The sequence below is a fragment of the Pelophylax lessonae genome (assembly GCF_965119305.1).
Source record: "Pelophylax lessonae genome assembly, chromosome: 8".
NCBI classification, from domain to species: domain Eukaryota; kingdom Metazoa; phylum Chordata; class Amphibia; order Anura; family Ranidae; genus Pelophylax; species Pelophylax lessonae.
In genome coordinates, this window is record NC_138775.1 from 157,800,381 (window position 1) to 157,815,729 (window position 15,349).

The window sequence follows — 15,349 nt, forward strand, 5'->3', positions numbered from 1 at the left end:
CAAATGTTATGTTAGAACACAAACAATTCCAGTTCACCCCAGACTTTGAAACCGTGAATCTGCTTTGAATATTTACATACATATGCATGAATTTTAATCTCTAATGTAGTGTACATAATTTAAATAACTTAATGGCACTGTTTAGTGACTGTAGCAGATTGCAGCAGTTTAAATCACTGACCCATTTTTCCGTTGGTAGAGTAAAGGATAACAACTCACAGGTAGTAGATCAATGCCAATCATTAAAGTATATCTAAACCAAACAACAAACATGTATTACAGTATATACAGTACTAGTCGTTAGATGTTGTGTCTGTATTCATTTTCTTTTTTCAGGCCTTATCTTTCTAACCACTTCTGGACCGGAAGATTTTCCCCCTTAAAGCGGTGTTCCAGCCTTCCCCTCCAAAAATTAAAAGTCAGCAGCTACACATACTGTAGCTGCTGACTTTTAATATTAGGACACTTACCTGTCCTGGAGTCCAGCGATGTCGGCACTGTCGGGTGCTGCCACCGCCATTGCCGGTAAGGGAACCCTACAGTGCCTTGCGGCTTCACGGGCGGGTCCCTACTGCTCATGGATCGGGGAAAGAAGGAGGGGGCCAAACTTCCGAGGGACAGCGCCACGGTGCCATCTCCCGGAAATGGGGAAGGGTACCTGTCAAAAACAGGTACCCGTTCTACCCACTCCCCCCTGAAAGGTGCCAAATGTGGCACCAGAGGGGGAGAGAAAGCAAATGAGCGTAAGTTCCACTTTTGAATGTACAGTAACTCCGCTTTAATGACCAGGCCATTGTTTGCAATTCAGCACTGCGTTACTTTAACTGACATTGCACGTGCGATGCTGTACTCAAATAAAATTAATGCCCATTTTCCCCCCACAAACAGAGCTTTCTTTTGGTGGTATTTGATCACCTCTGCGATATTTTTTATCTGCGCTAAAAACAAAAAAAAAAAAGAGCCACAATATTTTTTCACTTTCTGCTATATAACATTCCCAATAAAAAAAAAAAAAAAAATACAAATTTTTCATCATTTTAGGCAAATTTGTTCTCTGCTACATATTTTTGGTAATAAAAAAAATCCCAATAAGAGTATAACGATTGGTTTGTGCAAACATTATCGTGTCTACAAACTAGGGGAAAGATTAATGTCATTTTTATTTATTTATTTTTTTTACTAGTAATGGCGGCGATCTGCGATTTTTAGCGGGCCTGCGACATTGCGACAGACAGATCGGACCCCTAACTGACATTTTTGACACTTTTGGGGAGACCAGTGACATTACTACAGTAATCAGTGCTAAAAATGTGCACTGTTACTGTACTAATGACACTGGCAGGGAAAGGGTTAACACCAGGGGCGATTAAAGGGTTAAATGTGTCCCTGGGGGGGTGTTTTCTAACTGTGTGGGGGATAGGCTTATGGAATGAACACAGGGACCTGTGTTCCTAAAAAGGAGGACCTGTGTTCATTGCTGACAGAACAGCAGTCTTCCGTTTTTACAACAGCAGACCTCCGTTCTGTCTCCACGGGGAGTGATCGGGGGGGGCCTGGCGGCAATCGTGGCTGCCGGACGCGCAGATCAACTTCTCCCATGGTGAATTGGTGTGTATGTGCCCCCACTCGCGGCCCCGCAAATTGATGTACAATTTTGTCATTTTGCGGGACAGAGCTGACCTTCCGTAGTATATGTAGTACTGCTGGCGGTCGGCAAGTGGTTAATGATTACCTGATGGGCCTTCCAGTAACACACTCTTTGTTCGACATTGACAATATAAACTCACAGTACAGTAAGTATATACTGTATATAGGTGCAGCTCTGTCACTCTAAGATAGGAAGTGTATTAGAACTACAGAACACATCTCCATCTCCTCATCTTCATAGCATAGTGAGGTGTTCTAAAGTACACAGTGGTGAACTTGGAAGAGCTGATAACATTGCTTATATATAATATATTATATATATATATATATATATATATATATATATATATATATATATATATAATAATAATAATAAATATTATATAATATTTATATATATAGTCTTATGTGTGGTAGAGTGTAAGGTTCTGGCACTCTCAGTGCCTCCTATCACATTTATTCCGGGTGATTTCCATCTACCTAGACAGAAGAAACACATATAGGTGTGTTTCCCTTTAACCGGTTGCCGACCGCCGCACGACTATATACTGCGGCGGTCAGCCCCGGCCAGGCAGAGTGACGTATCGGTACGTCACTCGCCTGTCACTGACTTGCGAGCCTATCGCGGGCGGGCGCGCGCCCGCCGAGGCGCGCGCCCGCCGCGGCTCGTTCACAGGCAAGTCAGTGCGTGTGACCGGCGGACTCGATGTCCGCCAGTCACACTGCGATCGCTCCTGTGAAGGGAGAAAGACAGAGCAGCTTGTGTAAACAAGCTGCCTGTCAGTTCTCCCTGTGTAAAAGTAAAGATCTGACCGTTATACTATGTAGAACGGTTGATCTTTGCTTTTACACCAATAGCCATGTCCCTACACAGTAGAAAGCACGCCCCTAGGACACACTTAACCCCTCCCTGTCCAATAAAGTTAACCCCTTCCCTGCCAGTGTCATTTTTGCAGTAACAGTGCATATGTATAGCACTGATTACTGCAGTAATGTCACTGGTAACCCCAAAAGTGTCAAAAATGTCAGTCAAGGGTCCGATCTGTCCGCCGCAATGTCGCAGTACCGAAAAAAAAATCGCAGATCGCCGCCATTACGCGTTAAAAAAAAAAACACCAAAAATGACAAAAATCTTTCTCTTTGTTAGTAAACGCGATAACTTTTGCGCAAACCAATCAAAATACGCTTTTTGCGATTTTTTTTACCAAACATAGGTAGCATAAAACAAATTGGCCGAAAAATGTTAAAAAATTTTGATTTTTACTTTTTTTTTGGGGAATTTCATATAAAAAAATGTGAAAAATATTGTTATTTTTGCAAAATTTACGCTCTTTTTTTGTTTATAGCGCGTGATCAAAAAATCGCACAGGTGATCAAATACCACCAAAAGAAAGCTCTGTTTGTGGGAAAAAAAGGACGTCAAATTCGTTTAGGTACAGCGTCGCACGACCGCGCAATTGTCCGTTAAAGTCACGCAGTAAAAAATCGCAAAAAAACCCCTGGTCCTTTAGCAGCCAAATCCTCCGGGGCTTAAGTGGTTAAGGCTGAAGCTGTCATCACCCAGCGCCGGACTAGATGGCTATTTAGGGCGTCGGTTCTCACTCACATGTGTTCGTTCAAACACCAGTACCTGGATACTAATCTTGCTTGAAGCTTCCATGCTTGCAAGCTCTCCTCGCTGACGAACCTCGCTGCGCTGATCCCTGCATCCTGCTACTGGATCATCCGCATCTCCTGAGCGATCCTTCGGCTATCGCTATTAGTGCTAAGTACCCCACAGGGGAAATCTCTATAGACTTGTACTAGGCTTACACTATTTAGCTCTGCATAGCAAGGACTGTCTTTTACATCTGCATAACTAGATTGCTAGCTCTTGAGGCTACTGCTACTATTTCCTGCACTGGGTTGATCTCTCCTGTATGCACCTGCTACTCTGTCATCTGTTATCATACATGATCGCTAACCCTTCCTGCATCCATCTGCACTGTCTCACCTCAAGTGTCTGTCACCTACCACTTCCACTCAAACCTATCCCTAAGACCTTTATCATTGTCTTACCACATGTATATAAAGTCACACTAGGAACCAGCTTAATTACTGTGTGTATTTACTGGCTGAAATAAGACCTTCCATACATGAAGAGTCATTGAGGTTGGGATTGGTATCTCAGCATATCTCCTACATGACTACTGACGTGGAACTACTTCTGCAGCTGAAAATCCACACCTTATAAGAAACGCAAGGAGCGTTACAGATTGAACAAACCCAAAAAATGGATTCAGCAGAAGTAGCCACTCAGGTGACACAATTAAAACAGCAGGTATCTGCGTTAATACACGCACTTGCTGAATTGAAAAACGACAATCAGGCTCTGTCGCAGCAGGTAATTAGACTGACACAACTTACCTCTGCACAGTCTCCTGAACCCAAGATAAATCCCCCTTTGGTATTTACAGGCGATCGCAAAAAATTTCGCGAATTTAAAAACGCATGTGAGTTACTTTTTTTGCTAAAACCTCGTACCTACCTTACTGATCACATTAAGGTTTGTACTATTATTTCTTACCTATCAGGCGATCCTCGAGCCTGGGCAGATTCTCTTTTTGAAAAAAACGACCAGCTTCTCAACTCCTATGCCTTGTTCCTGGCAGAGCTCACTAGCCTATATGATGACCCCAATAGGCAGAGTACTGCCAATCTTCAGTTAAGATCCTTGAAACAAGGAAAAAGGCCTGTAGAAGACTTTGTCGCAGAATTCAAGAGATGGACCCTTGATTCAGGATGGAATGATGCATCTCTGAAAACCCAATTTAGGCTTGGCCTATCAGAAGCCGTCAAGGACGAGCTCGCCCGAGCAGAGATGCCAAAAACCCTGGATACATTGATACAACTCAGTATCACCATAGATAGAAGACTACGAGAAAGGAAGTCTGAAAAAATGGAAATGCCATTATCCAGTTCTTCTCAGAATTCAGCTATTGACCCCACTCCTAAACCCGCTCCAGGTAACCACAGACCCCGGCTACCTAAGGAAAAAAGGAGACCTAGTAGATATGGTGATCCTGCCTGGTCATGGTCCGAGCCTGCCTCAAACAGTCGACCTTGTCACTCTGACACATCCCATTTGGACCCTGATCCTACAGAGATGGATGAGGAGCCTATGGAGATTGGTGCCATACATGCTAGGTTGTCCTCACAAGAAAAAAGAGATCACAGGAGAATCTGTGGCCTTTGTTTTTATTGTGGTGAAGGGGGACATTTCATTACATTCTGCCCAACCAGACCCCATAGGCCTAAGGCTCTCCCAATGGAGGCCAGGCGAATCCGAAGGGTCTTCCCTGAAAAACAGCCTGGAAATTATCAAGGCTGTTGCCAGCCCTGTCCCCGTTCTATATCAGTGAAGGACACCCAGAAATTAACAAATATTGGAATAGATATTCCTTCAACTCCAGTGAACTTTATACCACGTTCAAAAAACCCTCCTGTACCACCTCCTGAGGATACTCCTATTTTTGCAAGCACATTTCTGGCTTCCGATGAAAATACAGAGATTCTTGCACCTGACTGCGTACATGCTTCTAATGGCACGGTGGTATGTAGGAAGGATCTGAGGATGTTTGAAGAAGCATTGGTTGCTAGGTCTACTAGGATTACTTCGGATGGTTATGCGTCCGATTCTAGTGAGGGGTCCATGTAGCAGACACCCTAACAACAAGTGATCCGATTCTCATCGGTTACCAACCTGATCCGATTTTCATATCGGCAACAAGGGATCCGATTCTCAGATCGGTTACCAACCTGATCCGATTCTCATATCGGCAACCATTTTTTTTTTTTTTTCCGATTTTCATATCGGAGACCAGTCTTATCCGATTGTCGTATCGGCAACCAGTATTATCCGATTCTCATATCGGCAACCAATTTTTTTTTTCCCGATTTTCATATCGGCAACCAGTCTTATCCGATTCTCGCATCGGAGACCAGTCTCATTCCGATTCTCATATCGGCAAAAAAAAAAAAAAATGTTTTTTTTTTTTCCTTCCGATTTTCGCATCGGCAACCAGTCTCATTTGATTCTTATATCAACAACCAGCCTTAGAGGCCTTCCGGAGCCGGCCTTACGGGGGGGGGTAATGTAAGGTTCTGGCACTCTCAGTGCCTCCTATCACATTTATTCCGGGTGATTTCCATCTACCTAGACATAAGAAACACATATAGGTGTGTTTCCCTTTAAGGCTGAAGCTGTCATCACCCAGCGCCGGACTAGATGGCTATTTAGGGCGTCGGTTCTCACTCACATGTGTTCGTTCAAACACCAGTACCTGGATACTAATCTTGCTTGAAGCTTCCATGCTTGCAAGCTCTCCTCACTGACGAACCTCGCTGCGCTGATCCCTGCATCCTGCTACTGGATCATCCGCATCTCCTGAGCGATCCTTCGGCTATCGCTATTAGTGCTAAGTACCCCACAGGGGAAATCTCTATAGACTTGTACTAGGCTTACACTATTTAGCTCTGCATAGCAAGGACTGTCTTTTACATCTGCATAACTAGATTGCTAGCTCTTGAGGCTACTGCTACTATTTCCTGCACTGGGTTGATCTCTCCTGTATGCACCTGCTACTCTGTCATCTGTTATCATACATGATCGCTAACCCTTCCTGCATCCATCTGCACTGTCTCACCTCAAGTGTCTGTCACCTACCACTTCCACTCAAACCTATCCCTAAGACCTTTATCATTGTCTTACCACATGTATATAAAGTCACACTAGGAACCAGCTTAATTACTGTGTGTATTTACTGGCTGAAATAAGACCTTCCATACATGATGAGTCATTGAGGTTGGGATTGGTATCTCAGCATATCTCCTACATGACTACTGACGTGGAACTACTTCTGCAGCTGAAAATCCACACCTTATAAGAAACGCAAGGAGCGTTACATAGAGCTGTTAAATCCTGATCTCTTAAGATATTGATCAGTGGAAGTTGAGCCTTCGGTATGATTATGGTTTCATTGCACCAGAAAGTGTACAAATGGGATGTTAGTTGTTAGTGTCATAGCCCATGCTCAGAATATCTCATTCTCTTTTTTGAATTTATGAATTGAAGGTCTTAATCTTGTGTGCTTAAAACATCTTAAATGTCATCATATTATGTTTTTTATTGTGTTTGGTATATATATATTATATATATATTATTTTATTATACGTTTATTATTTTTTTACATCATTGTTGTCATACAGACAATTTACATATTGTTTATGCTGGTATTATCTTTATTGCCAACTACGATTAGACCGCTATATACATGGGTTGTGCTTATGTTTTTTGTTTATTGCTCTTATTATAAAATGTCAATAGAAAATATCAGATTAAAGAAAAAATGAGTTTCCTACTGCATTTTCCTTCTCCCAATGTCCTCTGGGAGCCCCTGAACCTCTCCTTTGTTTGAAATGAGCAGTGCACGTTAGTTGCAGTCATATGCCTACTACAACTCTCATTATCCCTAGTCTATCTCGGGAGCAAGCAAGAGAGGGGGGCTACATTCCTACCTACAGTAGGACCATGGATAATGAATGTAGTCTCCCTCTAACAGGAAGTCAGATTACAGCAACAAAAAAAAAACAATTTGGAAATTTGGAGTTGGTATTATACAAGGTATTTTTTTTTTTTTTTTTTTAGTTAAGAATACATACTTGAATACATTTTTTTTTTAAACCAGAGTTTAGTGTTACTTTAATGTAAGGTGTCATTTACATAGCATAGTTATCCTTGGCAAAGTGTAGCATTTTATATAACAATATAATAATGTAGGATGTTAACGGATACGTTCACCTTTTGTAATATGTTACATGTCAAACACATATTCAGGGTATAACATGTTACAATTGGCCCCGCACCGATACTCCCCCCCCAACCCCCCCCCCTCCGAGTCCCTGTTTTGACAGCCAGCAGGGGATCTTTTCCCCTCACTCACTGCCACTATCTAAAGAAAATGTACTACTCAATGGACCGCGACATACCGCGACTTGTCGCCTGACAAGTCGCGCTAATGTGAATAGGCTCTTAGTACATCTATTATTATTATTATTATTATTAGTATTATTATTAATAATATAATACTGGATTTATATAGTGCTAACAGGTTACACAGCACTTTGTCAATATAAAAGGGAGACAGTACAGTTACAACACAATAATATACAAGAGGGTTAAGAGGGCCCTGCTCATAAGAGCTTACAATCTCAAAGGGTGGGGTAAGTGGTACAGAAGGTTGTAACTGTGGGGGATGAGCTAATGGAAGTGATAAAAGATTAGTTGGAGGCATGATAAGGCTTCCATTAAGAGATGAGTTTTCAGGGGTCGCCTTAAGGCAGCCAGAGTAGGAGATAGCCAGACAGACTGAGGTAGAGAGTTCCAGAGGACAGGAAAGGCTCTGGAGAAGTCCTCGAGACAAGCATTGGAGGAGGAGACAAGGGAGCTTGAGAGCACAACTCTTAAGAGAAGCGGAGAGGATAGTTTGTGTGATATTTGGAGACAAGATTGATGATGTAGCTAGGGGAGTTGTGAATGGCTTTGTATGTTGTTGTTAGTATAAACCAGTGATTATGGAAGATTTGGGGTCCGTACAGTTTAGAATACCAATTTGGAAAACGCATGGAAAAAATGAAGGCAATGGAAGCAGAACTTAGCCTGGTATAACCCTATTTTACAGTATACAATGCCTTACTACATCATGAAAAGAAGAAACAAGAGCTGGTGGTTCACCAGTTTCATGCAGTGATGGTATTCAATACGGCCCATTCTCAAATTATGGGATTATGGGTCATTCACGGGTAGAAAAAAAAAAAAAAAAGAAAGGATTAAGCAGTGTTTGTCTAGCTGGGTATTTATAAAGCAGTTGAGGAGTATTGTAAACCTTGCCCTGCGTATCAAATGAATGCACCCAGCCAGATTTTTGAAGTTTACGGATTCCCCAAGGTGCCAGTTGGCACCAGCACAAAGGTGACCTTAACTATGCCTTTGGATATTTAAAAAAAAATCCTTCTCAGAAACACATCCTCTAAACTTATAGCTACAAAGCCGTTCAAATGCATGTAATAGGCTGTACTGGTATTCCTCAATAACACCCTTTCATGTCAAAGGTAACCAAAGAGTTGTGTTGGTTGTTGAAAATGACTCATCTAAATCTAAACGTACCACACTTAAAATGATATACTGGTAGAATGGTTAAATATACCCCAGAAATATATGCTAAAAAAGTGGTTGTTAAGGATGGAAAAGATTGGGACTTCCTGTTACCATAAGGAAAATAAAGAAGCCATAAGGATTCCAACCAACTCTGAAGGACATACCTCATCCCAAATAAGCATAAAAAACTACCAAGAATAAATGAGACTTTAAAGGTATAAAATGTAGTCTACATCATTAGCAAAATGTTACAAAAACACAATTGATTTTATTCCATACAAAATAATTTGTTTTAAAAGGGTAACAATCACCTAAAAGTTCTATAAATAAAACCTATTTCAAGAACCCAATATAGTGTTTGTAACAACATATCCTATGATAACAAGGACATTGTTTTGCTTGTGAAATAAATACACATTTACAGATGTACATCAAAAATGAATCGTGATCTCTCAATGCATTTTTATGGGCAATTCCACTTCTCCAGAAGGAATATCAAAAAATATTTATTAGTTTATCATATCATATGTTGATGTTTTCAATCAAAATCTGTAAGCCTTGTGTCTGCACTTGCAATGGGTAAGTATACCAAACTGAGTAATGTATGCATTGCCTTGTAATGGGATCCATCTAATGTTAGCCCCTCATAGCACATATAGTCCTCTTAACTGCTTTAAATACCTCACTACATTTAGAGGATTTTTTTTTTATTTCCCCCTCAAATTGACTAGCTATTGAACTTGAACACAACCCACTGTTGTTCTATCAAATTACCATAGTTCAAAACTGTTTTATTGCAGTCAGGGAAATAACATGTTAAAGTGAAATGATATATCTTGCTATAAGGTGCACAAATCCACAGCTTACTTGTGCATGGCACAGTTACCGCTCAGTGTGCTCTCCTCCAAAAGTCCATGTCCAGCCTCCATTTGCTGCTCTGCCATCTCCCCCTCAGTATGTTCCATGTCTGGTGATATTCTTCTTCAGATATTTTCCAGCCCGTATTGGTGAATTTCCTGTACTTTATTGTTACTGTCACTCAATTTACAGCATGCCAAGAACGAGATGGGATTGCTAGGAGTGTGGGCACATTGTATTTACTTCTCTCTTGCTAAAAGTTCTAGCTCCTAGCCATTTCTCACAGCAGAGAATATATAGTTCATCTATATATACTGTGTGTGTGTGTGTGTGTGTGTGTATATATATATATATATATATGCCCTAAAACATCTATGCTGCATGCTATTAAGTATAATCATAAATCTAAATTCCAGACATATAAAACAGGTTGATTCCATACTACCTCTTGTACCTGATCTTTATACTAAGGCCCCTTTCACACATACGGTCCATTCAGTTCATCAGTTCAGTCACGTCAAAATGTATCAGTTTTCCATCCATTTTTCATCCGTTATTCGTCCATTTTCATCCGTTTTTTTTTACATCCACTACCAATGTGAAAATGGATGAAAAACTGACCGTTTGTCTGTTTACATCTGTCTTTCATCTGATCCGTTTTTTTGACGGATGAAAAATAGGGCATTCATCCATTCCAAAAAACGGACATTGACTGAAGCGGATGAAAACGGATGTTAACGGATGATCATCCGTTGTCATTCGTTTTTACATAGAGATGCATTGATGTCCGTTTTTCATCCGTCAACGGATGCATGAAAAACGGACAAATGGACCGTATGTGTGAAAGGGGCCTTTGGCTAGTTATACATGTACCAAAAGCTGGCCGGTTCAGCAGAAACCAGCCTACTTTTGGTCTGTGTGTACTTCTGTCTGTTCAACAGAAGCTGGTCTAACTACATGCTTCTGGCAAGTGGTCATGCTGGAAAACCAAAACCAGCATTCAATCATTATTTGGGGGGCTGAGGTCCCCGCTGTCATTATACAAACACACAGTGGGAGAAATTCCTGCATCAACTCAGCTTTAGGGAAGTCAACCAACTGGTAGAAAAAAAATTAAAAAAAACTCAGCATGTGTATCCTGCCTAACTTAATGTATGGGACAACAAAAAACAACATCTACTGTATATCAGTTACGGTCTTATGATCCACTACCTGGATTAGGATATCCCTTTTGTATCAGATTAGAGCATGGTTCACACTTGATGGTTTTAGTCAGTATTATCCTCTGTATATCCCCACACTTGCCCCTGGGAAAGGTCCCAGGCTTGGCACCTATTTTCCCAGGAAATTGGTATTAAAAATCTCCAGCTTAGGATATCATGGGCATCTTTCACAATAGGAGGGAGTCTTATATTTCTGCTACTACAGTTCTGTGCAGGACAGGTTTTTATGTGGTATTACTATGTATGTGAACATGTTTAATTTTTTTAGCAATAAATTTATATAATTTTTCCATATCATGTGGTCCTTGTGGGCATAATTAAAGTCCATTTCCAATAATTCTATTTAATGTTACAGTTTGGTTCAATGACCCTAAACGATTGGCTCAGAAGATGGTAAATAACATTTAAAGTTTGGCTGTCTAACAAGGATACATTAGTGCAATTTAATGAAGTAAATTAAAAAGTTTTAAAAAATGGATTTAATATGCACAGTTTATAGGCAACCTCCATCCTTCCAGTATTACAGGAGCATGTCAGGACGCTGGCACTTTCAGGAACACACACCCCCCCCCCCCTCCCTTCCAGCTGCTTCTGAATAGCACAATACATTGAAGTTGTCATTAGAGGGCAAGGTGTAAGAACAGGAAAATCCTCCTCGGAATAGACTGCACCAACATGGTGGCATCAGCTGACAAAGTGAACCTAGGCAAACAAGCTTCAGCAGAATACGTGCATGGTTATCTAGACAGAAAAGATCAGCAGCAGAAAGTTGCATGAATCTAGGTTTAAAGATATTTTCCTATGTGTTTCATTACTTTTAAAAGCCAGTTAAGCATTTGGTGCCAGCTGTTGGCTCTTCTGCATGAGCTCAAAAGCACCAAGCATTCCTTCACTTAACAGTCACTCCAGTCTAGATGACTTGTTCTTTTTAAACTCAGTAGAGAAAAAAACAATAGGTAGAATAACCTTGCTTTAAAGATTCATCCCGCTTCACATAATCATACATATATACATATTTTCAGTTCTTTGTTTTGAAACAGTCATGAATCTGACAATCAAGGTAGTCAACTCCAAAAACATTAATGAGTAATTTGGTTTAAATACCAGGAGAATTAGTGAGTAACTATTTTTTGGAATCTACTGAATATACCGTATGCATGCTGTTTATCTAGTCTGTGAAAAATATTACAATTCAAGAACCATGACCAGCCAGATTCCTAAATTATATAATTTTCTATACATTACAGACATCTGCACACAATTATTCAGGAACATCAAAAAGTCATGATTTAGCAGTTTTCTCAATTCACCCCTCTACTCAAATCCCTGCTGCCATTTTACATGGTTCCCCAATAAAACAGGCTTGATCCTAGTTATGGTGACCACCATATAAAGTAGGTACCTTTAAGGGAAAAAAAAACAATGGTAATCACTTTTTTCTTTATGCCCCCCCCCTTGACACTGTCAGAGATTCATACTCTTTGAGGACTAATCAACCTAAAATCTACAGCATATACAGTAATATGCTAGTTAAAAAAGTTAAAACTTTGCAATGGATCATTTAATGAGCACATGAGCTTTCAGAAAGCTAAATCTGACTCCTATTCAACCCAATAAATATTTTAGATGACAAAATGTAAAAATCTCTTCTTTAATAAATCTTTCATTCATCATCAATACTTGTCCAAGTATTAAAACTAACATATCAAATGTTTACAGTGTTTCATTAAATGACCTGTAAGATTCTACCTTGTCAAAATTTTAACAGTAATCTGAAAGTAAAAGATCAGCATCTTTTTCTGAGTTTCCATCAGTAGAAAATCTTTCCTAATTTCTTCCCAAAGATTCTTTGACTTAAACTTTTCTTTCCTACAAAGGGTCTTTGAAGTGGACTTTACTATATTATTTTACAGAAAGAAAGCAAATGTTTTAGATGTCAGCATTTGCAAGTATTTTTAGCTCATAAAACATTGCTAATTTGCACGTGTTTTAATTAAACTGTCTTTTTTTCTTGTGACTTGTTAATACAAAGCCTCCAGAATTGTTTACAGTCAAATGTAGTACTTCTTTGACAAGCACTAAAGCTGTTATTTTCAGGAAGCATCTGTAACTGAACAATCCTGCTACAAGAAATGGGTATCCTCAGAAAGCCAGTATAGTAAACACAAGCACGCAATGTGTCAAGGATTGGCACAGTGCAAAGAGGGATAGTAAATACACACATCAAAACATCTGATTCAAAGAAACGTCTTCTAATATTCAAAATGTTGTATCTTTTTACTCTTTTGTATGATCCAAGTAAAAAAGAAAATCATATTTTACCTGACATCATTTTGCAATGCCTGTTCCCCAAGAATTAAATCTCGAAATCTGTATCTGGGAGGTAATGCAGGGACTTCACTGTCTAAATCCACCATCCTGCTTCTTCATAGAGTATAGCACAAGAGTGAATGTCCCTGGAGTCTGCTGTAAGCTGGCACGCTGCAGGTTGCAAGGAGCATAGATGATCACTTAGCAGCATTACGTTATAGAGAGACACAGTGATCAGGATTGTAAGCCCTACATACAACATTCAGACTCGTCCTCAGTGTGCAGAACAGAAACGCCTCTGCTCATCACATTTGCCACTCAAGAAGCTCACAGTAAGATGTGAAATGGACCACATATAGAACGCTTCTTGTAGCATCTTATTCAGAACTCCTAAGCTAATAACATCATATGTTCAAAGCAAGTAAAAAAAGAGCAGAATCAAAATGCTTACCCTGCCTTTATGTAAGTTGCTTGTTTTTGTGCTTTTAAAAATATATATTTTTAGTCCGGGGTTTGTACATATAATATTTATCATATAGGTTTCATACAGTGATTTCATCTTTATTTGCTTTATTTTTCTTTTTAACGAATTAATTGCTGTGTCTTCTGAAATGAATAGAAGCGCTCCAGCAACATATTATACATAAAAGCTTGTGTTTAATTATCACTTATTTCTCACTAAGCTATATTAAAGAGAATCGGTGTATTTTGTACTACAAATTAGTACAAAAAATAAACAGGGTTCTAAAACTGTGCCTATAATAAAGTACTTTGGGAGCCTAATTATTCAGGAAAGATTATGCCATTTATCATAACAAATATTAAGTGTAGGATGTGCAGACATTTACTATGCAACTCTATATTAAAACATGGAAAATTTAGGAGAATTATAAATTGTAATGTAAAATGTCACTATGCGTAAAATGCAGAATAATATCTTTTTAATCCAGAAAAAGAACAGAATCACTCTAATTTATCCAAAGTAATAAAATACTAATGGGAGTTACACTCACATTTGAAACACTCAAACACATCCTAAAGTGATGCACATACTATATTATACAATCCTCACAAAGTGATAACTGTTATGATCACTTGTTGTCCAGGTGTCACAAGAAATGCAAATAGCAGATATCTCTTTAATGGAGTCACAGATTCCTCCAACCCCCCCCCCCCCCCAAATGGGGTCAAAGAAATTACAGAAACCTGAGTGAAGGAGATAAAGTAGCTGGACCGAAATGTAGATTAATCTCACAGTCAAAATGTAAGCTGTATTGAAGAGTACAAGGGCTCTGATTGGCAGTTCAGGGATATGAAAAAAGCCTCTAAAGGCACTCCGAGTGAAATCCACGGGAGACAGGAAAAAAAGCAGGTGCTCCAGACCAGTTAATAGGAATCCATCAGGAGTTTATTTTTATCTTAAAAGTTCAAGCCAACTTGCTGAGGGGTTTTAAATCCCATCACAAAGAAATATAAGTTTTGGAGAAGGGAATCCAATTATGAAACCCTTATACCTTTGAGGCATATATTGCCTGGTACCATTCCCTATTATTAGTCTCAGAAAAAAACTCTAAACAAGTTATAGGACTTTACAGATACCATAGTTGTGTATGTAAAAAATTGTTAAAATTTATTTAGCGCAAAAATATTTTAAAAAACACATTAAAGATAAAAATAGGTCAGATTGTTCATCATCTAGTACACAGTCATAATGCTGAATCATACAAGCAGCAAGTGATGGTTTTAAAATCGATATGATAATTTACAACAATAACAGCTTTTTACCTTCTCCAATGTGTTTCATGGGTCAAAGCCCACTTTTTCAGGAAATGTTGCTGCCATAAAAAGCCGCCATTATATGTTATGGTTGGACCTCTCCACACCAGAGGGAACTAATTAGCCTCAGGGAACATTGTTTTATAATATAATGTTCACATGTATAAAGGTTTTAATTTATTTTAAAATTATATTTACTAAGTGTAAAATATTCTATTTATGGGCTATGATTACTCTTTTAGGGGAGATTGGATGCATATGGCTTTATACCTTAATACAAAATACAATAGAATTTGTATACCGTTTATTTATACTTACCATATGCTTAGACTCTTCTTTA

General features: G+C 39.2%; 1 protein-coding gene across 4 annotated transcripts in view; it reads right to left on the reverse strand.

Annotated features, from left to right (window-relative positions):
- LOC309561721 (potassium channel subfamily T member 2) overlaps window positions 1–13,501 on the reverse strand; it is a 1,381,641-nt gene extending 1,368,140 nt beyond the window's left edge. For all 4 annotated transcript variants that reach the window (XM_082265711.1, XM_082265712.1, XM_082265710.1 and 1 more), the window contains exon 1: window positions 13,246–13,501. In XM_082265711.1, coding sequence (XP_082121837.1) covers window positions 13,246–13,340 — 95 coding nt within the window. In that variant the 5' untranslated portion in view covers window positions 13,341–13,501. The remainder of the gene's footprint in view (window positions 1–13,245) is intronic.
- Between the last annotated feature and the right edge of the window lie 1,848 nt (window positions 13,502–15,349).